General features: G+C 39.7%; 1 protein-coding gene across 2 annotated transcripts in view; it reads right to left on the reverse strand.

Annotated features, from left to right (window-relative positions):
• The window catches only part of CAMSAP2 (calmodulin regulated spectrin-associated protein family, member 2), a 122,151-nt gene that overhangs the window by 79,452 nt on the left and 23,539 nt on the right, over positions 1 to 19,160 (reverse strand). For both annotated transcript variants that reach the window (XM_006834160.1, XM_006834159.1), the window contains exon 2: positions 6,921 to 7,180. In XM_006834160.1, the coding sequence (XP_006834223.1) occupies positions 6,921 to 7,180 (260 nt within the window). The remainder of the gene's footprint in view (positions 1 to 6,920; positions 7,181 to 19,160) is intronic.

Genomic DNA, 19,160 nt, shown 5'->3' on the forward strand with positions numbered 1-19,160 from the left:
TTTCCCAGATTCATACTTCGTACATTCCATGTTCCGATTTTCAATGGATGTTTACAGATGTTTCTCTTCATTTTGATTTGTGGCCCATTGGCAAATGAAGGTTCTGTGAGCTTTTCTCTACTTGGAGGAGGCATTTTTTTCCCAGTCGCATTCTGAGTGCCTTCCCACCTTCCAGTCCTGTATCTGACAATATTTCTCCACTATTCATAGAGTTTTCAGTGACTAGTGATTCTGAAGTAGTTTCTCACTCTTTCTTCCTAGTCTGTCTTTGGAAGCTCATCTGAAACCTGTCCACCATGGGTGACCCTGCTGGTTATTTAAAATATCGGTGGCATAGCCCTCAGAATCACAGCAATTCAAACCACCACAGCACACAGACAGACGAGTGGCGGTTGCGTGGTTGCTGTTCTTGTGCTAGGGCCCTTAAGTCTGGCTCAAAGACAGGATTTCTGTCCTTGGACGTTTCAATCAAGAGGCAGAAGCGCAGCAGGGGCGACTGGGTTGTAGTGAGACCCTTGGGCGGGGCTTGTGGGTCTCTCTCTAAGTTGGTCGACCCCACCTCAAAGCCAGGATCCAAAGGTTAGGCTAGGAGGCGCTCTCGCGTCGTCCGGGGTAAGTAGGACAGCCTGGCTGGCCCCTGCAGTCTCTTCCCGCTAGGTAGCGTCTCCCCATCGACCTGGTCTCCAGACACCTCTCACCCCGCCGCTCTGTGGTCTGGGTTTTATTTAACACTTCTACCAGGTCTGTGCAGTTGCCACACATCGTTTAACCACCGCCCTCCATTATAGAAGCCCAGTCCTTGGAAACTCTATATAGGGTTGCTATGAATAGGAACTGACTCTACGGCACTTAACAACAATGTTAAATTACTATACTAAGGAGCTCTGGTAGTGTCGTGGTTCCAAGTTGAGATGCTAACCTTAAGGTCAGAGTTCGAAACTATCAGTTGTTCCATGGGAGAAAGATAAGGCTTTCTGCTCCTTTAAAGATTTACAGCCTCAGAGACCCTATGCAGGGTCACTAAGAGTGGGAACCAACTCCATGGCACATAACCACCACCATCACCATTTCCTACTATTTTTTTCCCTACTACTTTATTTCTCAGACTAGTAAAAACTTTGTAAAAACCTCCCCTTCTCACCAGTAATAAGAGTTATGCAGATTAACACTTCCTCCTTTGTTTTGCTTTTTGGGAAATATAATTAAAAATTGTATGTATGTTGATTTGCACGGAATATTTGACACTCTCCCCCTTCCCAGGACTGCTATTTCATAGATTTTTGGTGTATGTTACTGTTACAGGCTGTACAGGGTTTCCCAGGCTATAAATCTTTACAGGAGCAAAAAGCCTCATCTTTCTCCCACAGAACATCTAGTAGTTACGAACTGCTGATCGTGAGATTCGCAGCCCAATTCGTAACCACTATGCTACCAGAGCTCCTTAGTGGTAGCAAAAATATCATCAATTAACAATGGTTAATACTAATTTGTTTTGATCAGTCTCAGGCAGTATAAAATTTCCCAGTGAAATCTATGTTAGACGATTATAATTCCCAAAATATACACCAAGCTGTTAGCTTTGATTTCTTTTGGGGAATGGGATTAAAATAGGGTTGGAGAGATAGACTCTGGTTTTTAACTTTATTTCTTCACTGTTAACATTTTATGTAATTATATAATTTGTTTTTTCAAAGAAAAAAATTTAAAATAGTCTAAAGTAGAGTGCCGTATGTATGTATATTAAATATGATGGAGCTTTAAAAAGTTTGTGAAAAATTACATTTTCTTTTAGAAGCTCTTTCTATTTCTAAGAAATAAACTGGTAAGAGTATTCAGCTGTTAACCTTTGAGCTGTACGTACAAAGTAAGAGTAAATATTGAAGAGTTCCCTAAATGGTTTGATTCAAGTGTACTACAAATGGCAATCTGAATCTTAAGGCTTTTGTTTTCCTAGAGTTTTGATTTTTAAAAATGAAAGGTGTGTGAATAAGACACTTGACAAAGCAGACCGTATTAATTTGGAGTCCTGGTGGCAGTTGGAGCATGTCAGCTGCTCTGTGGGACAAAGATGCGGCAGCCTGCTACTATAAAAACCTACAGCCATGGAAACCCTTTGGGGACAGTTCTGCTCTGTCCTGTAGGATCACTGTGAGTTGGAATTAACTTGATGGCAATGAGTTTGGTTTGTATTATTAACTTTGGGATGGAGACTGTGGGAATTTAGGAGAAAGTGTTTTTTTGTTTTTTTAAGTGAGAAGCCTTCTTGAAGTATCTGTGCTCTTATTACAGTGCTTTTAAAGGAAGATTTTGAAAGTATGGCCCTTAAATTGTTTTTATTCTATGTTTGCACTGAAAAAGTATTTTCAGACACTATGTTTTAAAGCCAACTAATAACTGTTATATTGCATTAACGTTTCATTTCATCATGTATTGTCAGTAAGACTGATAGAAGCGATTGTAATTGTGATCTCCCTAAGGAACATTACAAATATTTGTGTATAGGGGAAATATAAACATCATATCCCAGTAGCATTAAAATGGACATAATTCTAAAAGCTAAAATGAATGTATACTTGAATTAACACTAAATGTATGACTGAGTGGTAACCGTAAGAATAGTTGTGTATATTTACGTTAAAATCAGAAAGGAACATCTGTCAATCAAAAGTATGTTCCACTTCTGTTATGGATGTAATAATATCCCACCCCACAACTCTTGGCTAGACCACAATTCTCAGTGGTTTGGCAGTTATTCAGTAATGTAATTTGGCAGTTGTGTAATAATGTAATTACCTGCCATAATGTGATCTAATGTAATTAGCTAATAAATCATAAGGGAATCAGGGTGGGATACACATTTCCTGCAGTCAGGTTTAACTGCATTCAAACCTATCAGCAGGATCAATACAGTGTGAAGGTAATACAAGAATAATGCAATTAGCAATTTGCCAAAATGTATCCTCATACTGTATCTTTAGATACACAAAGTGTACTAGGGAAAAAAAATGCAGGAAGTATGATACACTTGTTTCACTCTTATTAAAAAGGATTTAAAATATGAAATAAATAACCTACTTAAATACAACTAGGCTATCTAATGCATATGTATCTGAAAGAGCAACTAAGCAAACACTGGCTCACAAAGCCATCAGTGTACTCTGCAACTATCCACTTGGCCTTGCTGTTGTCATTGTTAAGTGCTGTTGAGTCAGTTCCGGCTCACAGCGACGCTGTATAGGGTTTCCAAGGAGCAGCTAGTGAGCTTGAATCATTGACCTTCCGGTTCAAACAGACCTTGGGGTCCAGCACATTAAATCACAGCGCCACACTTGGCCTTGAAACAATGTAAATGGAAATAATCAAACAGGAGCATCCAACTAACTAGTGAAAGGGTTCAGGAAGGGTAGAATGTGAGACACTGATAGAACACCTAAATAGAATTCTGCTTGTCTCTGGTGTTGGCAGACTATTCACATAAACGTTGTTGTTAGGTGCCATCAAGTCGGTACTGACTCATAGTGACCTTATTATGCACAGCAGAATGAAACACTGCCCAATCCTGGGCCAACCTCTCTATTGTTGCCTGCTTGAGTCCATCGATGCTGCCACTTCATTGGGACCAATCCAATTCACTGGGGGTCTTCCTCTTTTTTCTGACCCTCCACCTTATCAAACATGATATCCTTCTCCAGCTACTGGTCCCTCCTGACAGTATGTCCGAAGTATGAGAGATGAAGTTTGGCCATCCTGGCCTCCAAGGAGCACTCTGGTTGCACTTCTTCCAAAATGATCTATTAGTTCTTTTGGCAGCCCATGGCACTTTCAATATTCTCCTCCAACACCATAACTCAAAAGCATCAATTTTTCTAAGGTCTTCCTTATTCACTGTCCAGCTTTCACATGCATATGAGGTTATTGAAAATTCCATGGCTTGGGTTGGGTGCACCTTAGTTCTCAAGTAAGTAGTTTGTCACTCCTTCTTCCTAGTCTGTCTTTGTCTGGAAGCTCATCTGAAACCTGTCCACCATGGGTGACCCTGCTGGTATTTAAAATACCGGTGGCACAGCTTTCAGAATCACAGCAATTCAAAAGCCACCACAGTACGACAAAGTGACATATGAGTGGTGGTCACATATATGAGGGTACTTCAAAAAGTTTATAGAAAAATTCCATTATCTCTTAATTCCATTTTCCATGAAACTTTTTAAAGTCCCTTATATGAGATGTATGTAGTCCAGTCCTGGTGTGGTGCTGTGGGTTAATGCACTGGACTGCAAAGTAGGTTTGAATCGTAAGGTCAGCAGTTCAAGCTCACCAGCCACTCCTTGGAAACCCCTCTATATGGTTGCTATGGGTCGGAACTGACTCAACAGCATTTAACAACAACAACATGAGATACACATAACACAAGTATACAAAAATCAGGAGGCAACCATAATGTGAATTTTGAGGCCATATTGTGGCGCTGTGCATTAATGCGTCAGACTGCAAAGACGTTTAAACTGCAAGGTCGGTGGTTCAAGCTCATCAGCTGCTCCATGGAAACCCTATACACGGTCACTATGGGTTGGAACTGACTCAACAGCACTTAACAACAACAACAATGGAAACTGAAAATCTCATGATATAAAAGATACTCATCCCTACTTATCTTGAAAACCTTTATTATCAACATACAATTAAATTCAATTAACTAAATTATTCTTCAGCTGTTATTTCCATTCCTTAAAAGCATTAAATTAGGTTTATCATCACTTGGTACCTAACACAGAGTTTGTGTTTTGTTTTTACAAGAAAGAAAATAAGAAACAAAGTATGGTACTTCCTCATTTAGTACTTTTATTGTTGTTAAGTGCCTTTGAGTCAGTTCCGATCCATAGTGAACCTGTATAGGACGGGGGTTCCAAGGTGTGTTAAATCTTTGCAGGAGAAGAAAGGCTCATCTTTCTCCCATAGCACAGCTGGAGGACTCAACCCACCAACCTTATGGTTTGCAATCCAGTGTTTATCCTATGGAGTAATCACACTCACTCATTTAGTAAAGTTGTTGTTGTTAAGTGCCGTCGAGTCCATTTCAATTCATAGTGACCCTGTATATAGGGTTTCTGAGGAGCAGCTGGTTGGTTTGAACAGCCAACCTTGTGATTTAAACCCATCTTGTGGTCAAATGCTTATCCTACAGCCCCACACTAGGACTCCCATTTTGTACTAGACTGGGAGAAAAAACATTTTGTTGTTGTTCATGTTTTCTTACATTTCAAAATATAAGAGGACTTCAAAAGTTCATGGAAAATGGATTAAAAGATAGTGAACAATTTGATGAACTTGACCTACACCTATGGATGCAGTAGCTTAAAAGAAGGAACAAATCTTTACAGCGAGGATCATTCCCACACCTTCCACACACAGAGTATACAGGGATGAGAAACTTGGACATAGGCTACGCAAAATGGTGGGGCTACAAAGGCAAGAAGTGACTGGCTTACAAGCTTTCAAGAGGGAACCTAGATCCAGAGGGCGTGGAGGAAGGTTGAATCTCCACTGAATGGTAACCAATCTGTCTGGGCGGGCTAATGAAAGAAGTTGGGGATGGGTCTCTTGTGGTACAAGGGTAAATAATTGTTATCAGGACTGACTGCAAGGGTTGGAAATGTAGAGGAGGGCGTTTTGTAGCAAAAGGAGGGGAGTAATTGATTTTGCAGTCCAGGAGTGGAGGTCCCTGGGACCATCAAGGGAGAAGAGCAGAGTGTGGGACCCTACCCAGACAAACAGTGACGCCAGAGATGGAGGCAGAGACGATGACGTGGAGAGATGGAACAGCTGGGGACTTTAGACCCAGAGAGGGAGAGGGGCTGTGTGCTGACCACAGGGAGCACACTTGCAGGGTATGCCCTTTGGTTGGTTAATGGTGCATGGAGGGGATTGTAACCATGGCAATGAAATGATATACAATAGGATGAATATAAAGCTAATGTTCTCCCATGTAAACTATCACATAATTCAGAATAAAATATTTTTTAAAAAAAGTGAATCTTTTCCTAGACTTTTCTGATACCCTCTCATAGATACCCTTCTATATAGACCCCTCCCCTTCCTCCTAAGCCAGGCAATAAGTTCATATAAAAGAGAATGATTTAATCAAACATACTAAACCAGTTTTCTTTCTTTTACTATTCCTGTTGATACCCAGGATTTTGGGAAACTTAAGATAAAGCAGTACAAGGACTGAAACAGCACACAATGAACTTGAAACAATTAGATCTATGTCTCCAGAGATTACTGCCCAGGTAAACGTAAAAGTTTTCTCTCTCTCTGTATCTCCTTCTCTGTGTGTGTGTTTCCACAAGAATGAGTTAATGGCTATTATGAAGTTAGTTAAGGGCTATAAAGTCGGTTCTGACTCACAGAGACCCTGTATACAGTTTCTGAAGAGTGGTTGGTGGGTTTAAATCACCGACCTTGTGGTTAACAGTCCAGTGCTTATCCTACAGTGTCATAGCACACCTAATGGTTATTAAATAGACTAAACTTTCTGATGTATAGAAATTTACCATGTGGTCATTCAAGCATATAAATGAACACTTGCAAAATTCATCTCTTTCCTAATAAATAAAGTCAAATAAGCTATCACTTTGAGCTGGGAAAAATTTTTTTAATTGAATAAAAATCACTTTAAAGTAGAAGAAAATTATGTGATTTCTCACACATAGTAGATGGCAACAAACATTTCAAAGCAGTTCTGTTGGAATCATCTTCACTTGGAAGATTTTCTTGGAGAATTCTAAGAAAAAGGTGGCTCTTACACTCAAGGCAAAGATGATAACCGAATTTTCAAAAGTCTGACTCTTTTTTAATACAGTTTACATTCTGAAGAACGCATTTCAAACTTAGAATAATCTTGGATATGTATAAAAACTCACCATCTGTATGGGTTTCTTGTGGAGATCTCGTTCAGTTACCAATTTTTCTTGGTCAGTGACATAAAGACCTTTCTGTGCTAAAGCCTGGATTACAGCGTCATGGCCCAAAAGGGGTTTTGCAGCATCACTCTTGAGAATAAGACTCCCAGCTCGACAGTACAGTTCAGCCGACAGAAGCAAATTAACAACAGGTGGTTTGATGTGTTCCTGGTCATACTGATCTGTGTAAAACGGTTCACGGAGTTCCTCTGGCACATTTTCTATAAAGATTAAGGGGGAAAAAATTCTCTTACAAGATTTTTCTAAAAGAAACATTGTTTATTTAATAATTATTATTTATGTAGAACTGAAGATTCCCTCTAAAAACAACACTAATCCTATAAATGAAAATATGGTTTATATGGTTCATAATGAATATTGGCAGAAAATCTACAATAAGACTAATAAATTTCCTTTACACAAGATACATGTTCAGTGGAGACACAACAGAGTACTTTACAAAGGGAAGGTGGCGAGGAACCCAAGTTCTCCTTCCAGGTTTCTTTTCTGGCACCCACTTCCCTTAACAGTGCCAATTCCTACTCTCTCAGTGTCTACTCTCAGATCAACTTTAGAGGCTACTTTTACATCTGATGGCAGCAAGATTACTACACAGACTAAAGCTCCTCAGTGCTTTATAAGTTTTCTTCTCTTTTCTATCCCTTCCTCTTCCTTCTCCTACTCCTTACTTGTACTGTATGCTTTTTATGAAAGCCAGGACAAGAATGAAATTTGCTCCCAAAAGGAGAAGCAGGCATTCAAGCTAAAGTTAACATGACACACTTGGTTCACAGAACCTAGTAGTTCTGGCTTGGGATTTAGCCAGTCCTTGGCCTGCTGCCTCTTTGGAAAGTAAAGTTCCCCCAGGCCAGCTATGCCATCACAGTTCCTGAACAGGCAGCTTTAATGTAAACTCAGTGATATCACAAAGCCAACAAAAGTCGCCTCTTCAAAAAAGTTATTTGTAAAGTATTAATGTATTCCTTTAGGAATTTTCATCTTAAAAGTTTTTTAAAGCTTCTATTTTAAAAACTATTGTAATACTGTTTACCCATCAAACAGTATTACAATAACTATTGAGTACTCATTTTATAGGAGTCACTTAATAACAACAGCAACAATGGTTCTCAGGAATTCAGAGAAAACCAGAAAGTATCCCTACCCTTAAGGAGCCAGCAATTTATAAAAAAAAAGACTAGACATACAGCCAGGTAAAGTTAAATAATTCAGTAATTAAAGCTAATACTAATCAGTAAATGATTAAGTGCCAAATGAAAGAAATGAAGAATTCAGTGCTTAGAGTTCAGAGAAGTGGCTATTGTTAAGTGCCGTCCAGTTGGTACCGACTCATAGCAACCCTGCATAGGGTTTCCAAGGAACAACTGCGTGAGCTTGAACCATCAACCTTGTGGTTCAAACTGACCTTGCAGTCCAACACAATAACCCACAGCACCACACCAGGACTCCCAGAGAAGCAGTAGGTGGACTTAAAGAAATAGGATATTAAGAATCTGTTTAGGAAAAACAGAAGTTTTTCTAAATAAGAAAGAAAATAAAAAAGATGTATTCAAGAGGCAGTACACTGAAGAATCTGGGTGGAAGAAAAAGGTCCATGAGGGGGAGTAGAGAAGCCCTGGTATGGCGCTGTAGGATAAGCACTGGAAGGCAAGGTCAGTTGGAACCACAAGGTCAGCAGTTCAAACTTACCAGCCACTCCTCAGAAGCCCTATACAGGGTCACTATGACTCAGAACCAACTTGAATCGGCACTTAACAACAGGGGAGTAGTGAGAGGTAAGGCTGGCATGCATCTGGTGATAAGCAATTATTGCTCAGTCCAATGGACTAGTGGGCCACTCCAACAGCAATCTCCACGACCCTAAAGAGCCAAAGAACCAGATGGTGCCCAGCTACTACCACCACCAACGAATGTCTATTCAGAAAACATGTGGCCACTGACATTTTTAAAAGAGAAGAGTGATACCTACAGTTATGTTTGAGACAATCAATCTGGTGCTCAGTATTGATGGCTACAAAAATTAGAGGCAGAAGATTTATTCCAAAGAGGTAAGGAAATGAAGTTAAAAGGCAGTAGTGAAAACAGGAAATGAAGGACATTAAAAGACAGCTAATTCCAAAAGTTGTTTTTGTTGTTGAGTGCCGTCGAGTCAGTTCCGACTCATAACCCAAAAGTAACCAGCAAAGAGGAAGTCAAGATGGAAATGAAAGATGGACAAGCCTAAATTACTATGGAAACAGTGATAATATTAATAGAAAGAGGAAAATCATAGGGAGCACCAGTTCTGGAAGCAAGAACATACATTTTGTTTTATACATGTTGTGTTGAAACAATAGCGAAAATACCCAAGTGAAATATGGCTAGCCTCTGGAAATAGGTCAGTGGAAATATTAATTTAGGATTCTAATGGCATCTAAAAATATTATCCTCATTTAATAACTGAAAGCACTTTCCTCCTGCATAAATGCGTTAACCAGTAGTGAGCCAGCCTTAAACTAAACTATTTAGTCCTGGTGTGGTGCTGTAGGATAAGCAATGAACTGCAAGGTCGGTTTGAAATGCAATGTCGGTGGTTCAAGCTCACCAGCCATTCCTCTAAATTCCTATACAGGGTCTCTATAAGTCAAAACCAACTCAATAGCATTTAATAATTAGTACAGTTGTAAAAGGATAATTATTTGATTCTAAGAAAATCATTGCAAAATGCATACATAATGGATTTTAATTTTTCAGACAATAAAAATTTTTAAATAACTTTAATAGGTGACTAGTTAATTAAGCATTGCCACTGTGAATGAAATGCTGACAAGTCAGTTCCAACTCACAGCAACCCTGGATAGGGTTTCCAAGGAGTAGCTGGTGGGTCTGAACCACAACCTTGGTTAGCAGTCCAGTGCTTCTCTTGCAGCACCATACCAGGATTCACTAGCTGCACAGAAGTGTAGACTATCATCAGGATTACAAACTGCTATATTGTAACTATTGTTGTTGTTAAGTGCCTTCTAATCAGCTCTGACTTTTAGCGACCCTGTATAGGGTGTTTCCAAGGAACAGCTTAGTGGGTTTGAAGCACCACCTAAACTGGCAAATCAAGTAACATGCAAATAAATAATAAACACTCATCTTTATTAGGAGTCCTGGTGTGGTGCTGTAGAATAAGTATTGGATTGCTAACTGCAAGGTTGGCAGTTCAAACCCACCAAATGTCCCCTCGGAAACTCTATATAGCGTAGTTATGAGTCAGAACCAAGTCAACATGGCTTAACAACAATAAAAATCTTTATTAAGAGTATTTTGTGTGTGTCATTTAATCCTAAGGGCCTCCTGTTCCCATTTTACAAATAAGAAACTTAAGAAAAGTTATCCTGCCCCAGAGCACATAGCAGATAAAGGCAGAACCCTAGCTCTAAACCATCTAGGCAAATAGACTCCCAAATAATAATGGTTTTCAAAAAAAAAAACAACAAAAAAACCACTATGCTGGAAAAGAGGAAGCCAGGAAGCAGAGGGGCTGTTTCCATTTTATTATGGGGCACCCACAATTCTTAGTTGAAAAAGTATCAGTTTTAAGAAAGAGTAGTGGTTACAAATCGGGCTGCAAATCTTAAGGTCAGCAATTTGAAACTACCAGCCACTCCATGGGAGAAAGAGGAGGCTTTCTGCTCCCGTAAAGATTTACAGCCTTGGAAACCCTGTACAGGGTCGCTATGGGTCGGAACCGACTCGACGGCACATAACAACAACAATACAAATGAGTCACTGGGCCTGGAAGCTCAGGACCACAGTCTCAGAGCTAAGTTGATATGACATAGTGCACAAAGATGATTGTCTACATCCAACTTTGGTGAGCAGCAACTGGGGTCTTTAAAAGCTTGGAAGTGGCTATCTAAGGTGCAACTATCAGTTTCTTTCTGTCCAGATGAAAGATGAAAATCAGACACATGGAAATAATTAGTCCAATGGACTAATGGACTATTCCAACGGCAGTCTCCACAACCCTAAGAGCAGAAGAACCAGATGGTGCCCAGCTACCACTACTAACTACTCTAAGAGCTATCAGAACATCCTGGCCAGAGTGGGAGAAAAATGTGGAGCAAAACTCTAAATCATAAAAAGACCAAGCTTTCTGGTCATCCCAGGACTATGGCCCTTAGTCACCCATCAGGTCTGAAAGAGAACTCACCCCCAGGGCTCATTTTTCAGCCAAACAATAGACAGTCTATAAGGGGACTTGTTGATCAGTTTCTTGTACTGTAGTGGCTTGTGTGTTGCTGAGATGCTGAAAGCTGTGTCACAGGTTATTTTATAAACCAACAAGTTTCAGTGGAGGTTCCGGACTATGACAGATCAGGAATAAGGAGAGCCAGACTACTTCTGGCTAACCACTGAAAACTTCACGAATAGCAGCGGAACATTCTCAAATATACTACCAGTAGATTAAAACATTATGAATAGCAGCAGAACATTGCCAGATTTAATAGCAAAATTATGAGCCCCTCAGGTTGGCAAACACACAAAATATGACTGGAAAAGAGCTGCCTCCTCAAACTAGAGTTCACCATAATGGAGTGAATGGAGAAAAGCTTTCAGACCTTCATATGCTGATGGGGCATAATTCAAAAAGGGAAGAAACAGCTATAACCATCCATTACTAATTGGAATATGGAACGTAGAAAGTGTGAATCTAGGAAAATTGGAAGTTGTCAAAATGAAAGGGAATGCACAAAGATCCCCATTCTAGGCATTACTGAGCTGAAATGGCCACTTTGAATCAGACAATCACATGGTTTACTATGCCGGGAATGACAAATTCAAGAGCATGGCATCACAGTAATGGTCAAAAAGAACATTTAGGCTGATGAAAGGAGATGGAGATAGGACTCATGTGGCACAAAGTGAATAATGCTATCAGGACTCACTGTGAGGGTTGGAAATATAAAGGTGGACGTTTTGTAGCAAAAGGAGGGGAGTGGTTGACTTTGCAGTCCAGGAGCAGAGGTCCCTAGGCCCATCAAGGGAGAAGAACAGAGAGCAGGACCCTACCCAGAGAAGCAGTGATACCAGAGATGGAGGCAGAGATGATTACATGGAGAGATAGAGAAGCTGAGGACTCTAGACCCAAAGAGGGAGAGGGGCTGTGTGCTGACGACCGAGGGGCAGACTTGCAGGGTGTACCCTTTGGTTGGTTGATGGTGCATGGAGGGGATTGTAACCATGGCAATGAAAGGACATACATAGGATGAATGTAAAGCTAATGTTCTCCCATGTAAACTATCACATAATTCACAGTAAAACATTTTTTTTTTAAATCCTCAATTGAGGTCCATGCACAGTAGTTGTGATCAGATGGTCTGGGACCTTTAAGCATGGTTCACAGAGGCCTTTAAAGTCACCATGTGCCAGCAGTACTCTGTGCACCAAACCTAAGTCAAAGCCCCCATGCCTCTTCCTTAAACCAAATCAATCAAACCAGTTGCCACTGAGTTGATTCTGCCTCATGGCTACCCATGTTTATCAAACTCAAACTGTGCTTTAGAGGGTTTTCTTTTATTTTTTAGAAAACAATAGCAATATCTGAAAATCTGGGGGAGGGGAACATTTAAAGATCTACCTTGAAGTACAATGCTATGATAGGATAATATCCATATGCTAATAAGAAAGACAGTGAATACCACTAAATATCAGTGCACCAACCATTAAAGCCAATTATGATGAAATTGAAAAATCCTACCAACTTCTTCAGTCTGAAAGTGATCAAATATACAATTAAGACATATTGATAATTACTGATGACTGTAATGTGAAGGCTGTAAACAAAGAGGAAAAATCATCAGTTGGAAAATATGACCTTGGTAACAGAAATTTTGCTGCAGAGTGCTAGACAGAGTTTTGTAAGACCAACAATTTATGCACTGCAAATAACATAAAAGGCACAAACACCTTACCAGATGAAATACACAGGACTCTAACTGACACATCTGTGGGAAGAGGCAGTAGAAAAGCTTCATATCATATTAGCCAAAAACATGGCCAGGGGGCAAACCATTAATTGCTCATATGCATGTTTAGGCTGAAGCTAAAGAAAATTAAAACAAGTCCTTGACAGCCAAATTCTGACCTTGAATATGCCCCATCTGAATTTAAAGCACATTTCAAGAACAGATTTGATGCATGAGATACTCATGACTAAAGACCAGAAGAGTCATGGGATGACATTAAGAATATCATATAGGAAAAGAACAAAATGGATATCAGAAAGAGACTCTGGAACTTACTCGTAAGCATAGATGCTACAGCGAATGGAAGAAATGAGGTAAAAGAGCTGAATAGAAAATTTCAAAGAGCAGCTTGATAAGACAAAGTATTGTAATGAAATGTGCAAAGACCTGAAGTTAGGAAAACAAAAAGAAAGAACACACTCAGCATTTCTCAAGCTGAAAGAACTGAAGAAAAAATTAAAGCCTCAACTTGAATACTGAAGGATTCTATGGGCAAAAAAATTGAGTACTATAAAAATCATCAAAAGAAGACAGACGTCATGTACAGAATCAACCATCAACAGGTAGCAATATGACCTGAAACTATGGAATTGAAGAAAGATGGCCAAGCTGCACTGAAGATATTGGCGGAAAAACAAAGTTCCAGGATTTGACAGAATTCAAACTGAAATCTTTCAACAAACTCATGCAGCACTAGAGATGCTTACTCATCTTTACCAAGAAATCTGGAAGACAACTACCTGGCCAACTGACTGGAAGAGATCCATATTTGTGCCAATTCCAAAGGAAGGTTATCCAACGATACGCAGAAATCATCAACAATATATCATTAACACAACACAATATGCAAGTAAAATTTTGCTGGAAATGGTTGTAACAGTACATCAACAGAAAACTGCCAGAAATTCAGAATGAATTCAAAAGATGATGTGGAACTAGGGCTATTCCAGCTAGTGTCAGATGGCTTCTTGGTTGAAGACAGAATACCAGAAAGGTGTTTACTTGTGCTTTATTAACTATGCAAAGGCTTTCCACTATGTAGATCATGCAAACTATGGATAAGATAGTAAAGAACGGGTTTTCCAGAATACTTAACTGCGCTAATGAGGAACCTGTACACAAACCAAGAGGTACTTGTTAGAACAGAACAAGGGGAATACTGATTGGTTTAAAATCAAGAAGAGTTTATTCAAGGATTGTATTCTTTCACCATATTTATTCAATCTGTATGTTGGACAAATAATTTGAGATGCAGGATCATAGAAAGAAAATCGTGGCATCAGGATTGGATGAAGACTTATTAACAACTAGTGATATACACATGATACAACCTTGCTTACTGAAAGTGAAGATGACTTAAAATACTTACTGATGAATATCAAAAACTGCAACCACCTTCAGTAGGGATTGCATCTCATTGTAAAGAAAACAAAAATCATAACTGGACCAATAAATAACATCATGATAAATGGAAAAAAGATTGAAGTTTTCAAAAGTTTCATTTTGCTTGGCTCTACAATCAACACTCATGGAAGCAGCAGTCAAAAAGTCAAACAATGTACTGCATTAGGCAAATCTGCTGCCCAAGACTTCTTTAAAGTGTTCAAGAACAAAGATGTCAGACTGAGGATGAAAGACGTCCGGCCAAAGCCACGGTATCTTCACTCACCTCATAAGCATGTGAAAGTTGGAACATCAATCAGAAAGACAAAGGCAGCAGTAGAACTGACGAATTTGACTTATAGTATTGAAAAAAAATATTAAAAGTATCATGGACTGCCAGAATAACAAACAAGTCTGTGATAGAAATAAAGTCAGGATGCTCCTTAAAAGCCAGGATAGTGATACTATGTTTACTATGCCAGGAATGACAAATTGAAGAGGAATGGTGTTGCATTTATCATCAAATAGAACATATCCAGATCAGTCATGAGGTACAAAACTGTCTGTGATAGGATAATATCCATGCACCTACAGGAAGGACCAGTTAATACCACTATTATTCAAATTTACACACTAACCACTACAGAAAGTGAGGATGAAATAGAAGAATTCTACCAACTTCTTCAATCTGAAATTGATCAAACATGCAATCAAGATGTATTGATCATAATAGAGGTAAATGATGTATGCAAAACCTTGGAACAACAGGGCTCTCGGATACAGGGATTGAGACATGGTTGGAATGGGTGAAAGAGAGGAAATAATGCTAAGATGCTTGGCGGTCTTTTGAATCTTGGTTTCCCTTGCATACCACTGTAAAACAGACACTTGAGGGGGAGAGAAAGGAATAGCCAGAAATATCACCTTAGAAAGCTTATAAGCCCATCTTCTGCCTATAACTGATTGGAATACCTAAAATGGGGCTACAACTTGCTCAGTGAAGGAGGCTTCCTGTAGAGCCTCTGCATTGCATAAGACCACAGGTAGAATCCTGAACCCCATCCAGAATCTTCTGAGGTGGGAAATTTCCATTTGAAAGGACAAGCAGACCAGCCTGGAGTGGCTAGAAGAACAGAAGAAATATAAAAATGGGGGGGGGGGGGGAAGATATATATTGATCATTACTGGTGATTGGAAGTGCAGCCAGAGTGCTCCCTGAAGGTCAGGATAGCCAAACTTCGTCTCTCATACTTCGGACATATTGTCAGGAGGGACCAGTCGCTGGAGAAGGATATCATAGTAAGGTGGAAGGTCAGAGAAAAAGAGGAAGATCCCCAGCGAGATGGACTGGCAAAGTGGCTGCATCAATGGGTTCAATCGTGGCCAATTGTGAGGTTGGCCAAGGACTGGGTAGCGTTTTGTTCTGTTGTGCATAGGGTCACTATGAGTCAGTACCGACTCCATGGCACCTAACAACAACAACAACAGCAAGACTTTATCTCTCATACTTCCAAACACGCTATCAGGAGGAACCAGTCCCTAGAGAAGGACATCATGCTTAGTAAAGTGTTGGGTCAGCGAAAAAGAGGAGGATCCCAACAAGATGGACTGGCACAGTGGCAGCAGCAATTGGCTCAAGCTTAACAATGATTGTGAAAGTACTGCAAAAGGGGGACACTGTTTTGTTCTGTTGTGCATTGGGCTGCTTTGAGTCAGAACTGACTGCATGGCAGATAACAAAAGCAACAACAACAAATGGGCAGGGATCCTTTTGGTGCTATAGGATAAGCAATGAACTGTTAACCACGAGGTCAGTGGTTCAAATCCACCAGGTGCTTCTCAGAAACCCGATATAAGGTTACTATGAGTTGGAACCAAGTTAAAGGCATTTAACAACAGTAAGGGGAATAATATATCTTAATACAATCAACCATTTGAGATCAAAAGCGCAGTATTTACCCAAGGATAAAGTTTAGAAGGGTTCTGAAAGGAGGATGAATAGAAACAGGAAGCACAGAGCAGAAGTGAGGTTCATGAGTTTACAATGTGGGGACTGCAATGTTGTTAAGTGCCATCAAGTTGGTTCAAACTCACAGTGACCCTGTATAGGGTTTCCAAGGAGCAGCTGGTGGTTTTGGACTGCCGACCTTGTGGTTTGAAGTTCAGTGCTGATCCTACACCAGGAGTCCACGGGGGATTGCAATAGATTACATAAAACAAAATGTGTATGAACTGTTTAGCAGAAAACTCGATCTGCTCTGTAAACCTTCACCCAGTTCACAATGGTAAAAAACAATAATAACCTCAGTAAAAATTAAAATATCATAGTGTAAGGAGTGCAGTGCAGTGGCTCTTTAGAATAAGTACTGGACTGTGAATCACAAAATCTAAGGTTTAGACCACGAGCTACTCCATGGGTGATAGATAAGGCTTTCTGCTTCTGAAAAGATTTACAGCCTCAGAAACCCTATACAGGGTTCACTATGAGTCAGAAGCGACTCCATGGCACTTAACAACAACAACAATGCAAGGAAAAGAAAAAGATCCAAAGCAAGTTAAAAGAGTATTTCAAGAGTATGAGGAACAGGTTTCTCCATTCCCAAAAGAATGTAAAACCATATGTTAAACATTATAAAATAGGTCACTAAAAGCAAGTCTTCAAGAACTAAATACAATCAGCTCTACATATCACTAGTTACTACATCCAAAGAGTCAACCAAGTGCAGATTAAAAAGTACTTGTTTTGGTATTGCACAGGAGCAATTAAGTGATCAAAGCAATCCTTCAAAGGATAACATGGAGTTAAAGTGCTACTTACACAACATTTAAACTGTTGTTAAGTGCCGTCAATTCCAACCCTAGCGTTCCTGTATACGGTTTCCAAGGAGCAGCTGGTAAGCTTGAACCACTGACCTTGGTTTTGCAGTTCAAATGGTTTTGCAGTCTGGCGCATTAACCCACAGCACCACACCAGGACTGTACTAGGTATTAAAAGTGAGGCAGAAAGATGAGACTTCCTGCTCCTGTGAAGATTTAAAGTCTGTAAAACCCTGGTAGCGTAGTGGTTATGAATCGGGCTGCGAACCTTAAGGTCTGTGGTTCAAAACTACCAGCCACTCCGCGGGAGAAAGATGAGGCTTTCTACTCCCGTAAAGATTTACACCCTCGGAAACCCTGTACAGGGTCGCTATGGGTCAGAACCAACTCGATGGCACTTAGCAACAACAACAACAAAACCCTACACAAGGTGGCTATGAGTCAGACCGATTCCATGCACTAAACAGCAACAAAGGTATTATAAGTAATCTACAGATGATTTATAGTATATAGAAGATGTTATATATGTTACATGCAAAAAATACACAATTTATATTATGAGACTTCAGCATCCATGGATTTTGATACTGGGGAGTGTGGTCCTGGAATCAATCCCCCAGGACTGTCTGTATGCTTAAGCAACTTGACAGTACTTAACTACAACATATGCACAAGAGGGGTCCTGGTGTGATGCTGTAGGATAAGCACTGAACTGCTAACCTCAAGGTTGACTATTTAAACCTATCAGTTTCTCCTCAGAAACTCTATACAGGGTTGCTATGAGTTGGAATGGACTTGAAGGCACTTCACAATATAAGCTTAAGGAAGGATTTCAAAGCTGTTCTTCATTTTTAAACACAGTTTGAAGTTGTAGTATATTTTAAAGCAAATGAACTGAAACAGCATTATCAGAAAATAAACACGCACAGTCAAGGTTAAAAGGATTCCCGCTCTCTCTGATCTCCATGACACAGAGAGTAAGAAAATGAATACTTAAGGAATGGGTGAGTGAAACACCACTCCTAGAATTGCAAAGGATAAGAGACAAGTTTTTCTTGTGCACCAGGACTTAGGAGAACCTACTTTAATCATGTTATTTAAAATCCCGACTAGATTTAGGTTTTGAAATGAACATTCACCTGAAATGCTTGAGTTACAAGTAGGAGTAAAGACAGCATTGCTCAAGGCAATTTTCTATAAAACTGGGTTAGCTGCAAGTTGTTTTCATAGTCAAGCAAGTGATACAGATTTCTTTAAAACAATCAAATGTGGAATAGAAAGGGAATGTATTTTAGAAATATTACCACACTAAACCGTGGGAACACAATTCTCATTTTCCAAATCTAAAGAATTGTTTCTTAAGCAATTACTAATATAGAACTCCATTTGAAAATAAGCACAAAAGACCTTGAACTCAAAATTAGCCAAAAAACATTAAAAAATGGTCAGTAACAACAACAGATTCAGTTACCATTAATCAAAGAAAGTGTCTATCAAAATGGCATCACTTTTTAATCATTGTTGTTAAAATCTGTACCCCTGTATAGTTTCCAAGAAGCAGCTGGTGGGTTTGAACTGCCGACTTTGTGGTTAGCAGCCCAGTGCTTATCCTACAGCACCACACCAGGACTCCTTTTAAGTCACTCTTGCTGTTGCTGTTGCTGTTGCTGCTGCTGCATACCAAGTCAGTTCCACCTCATAGAGACCCTGTATAGCTTCTGAGGAGTACCTGGTGGATTAGAACTGCTGGCCTGGTATTTCACAGTCCAGGGCTGATCCTACAATGCCACACCTTAGGAAACAACAAATCAAAAGTATAATGAAACACCATGTCACATACAACAGGATGCCTATTATAAAAAAAAAAAGAAAAATAACATGCATTGGTGAGTAGAATATTTGCCACTTTGCTGGTAGGAATCTAAAGTGGTGCAGCTGCCGTGGACAACAGTTTGACCATTCCTACTAAAAGGAGCTCTGGTAG

Source organism: Chrysochloris asiatica, unplaced genomic scaffold (genome assembly GCF_000296735.1).
Source record: "Chrysochloris asiatica unplaced genomic scaffold, ChrAsi1.0 scaffold00009, whole genome shotgun sequence".
NCBI lineage: Eukaryota > Metazoa > Chordata > Mammalia > Afrosoricida > Chrysochloridae > Chrysochloris > Chrysochloris asiatica.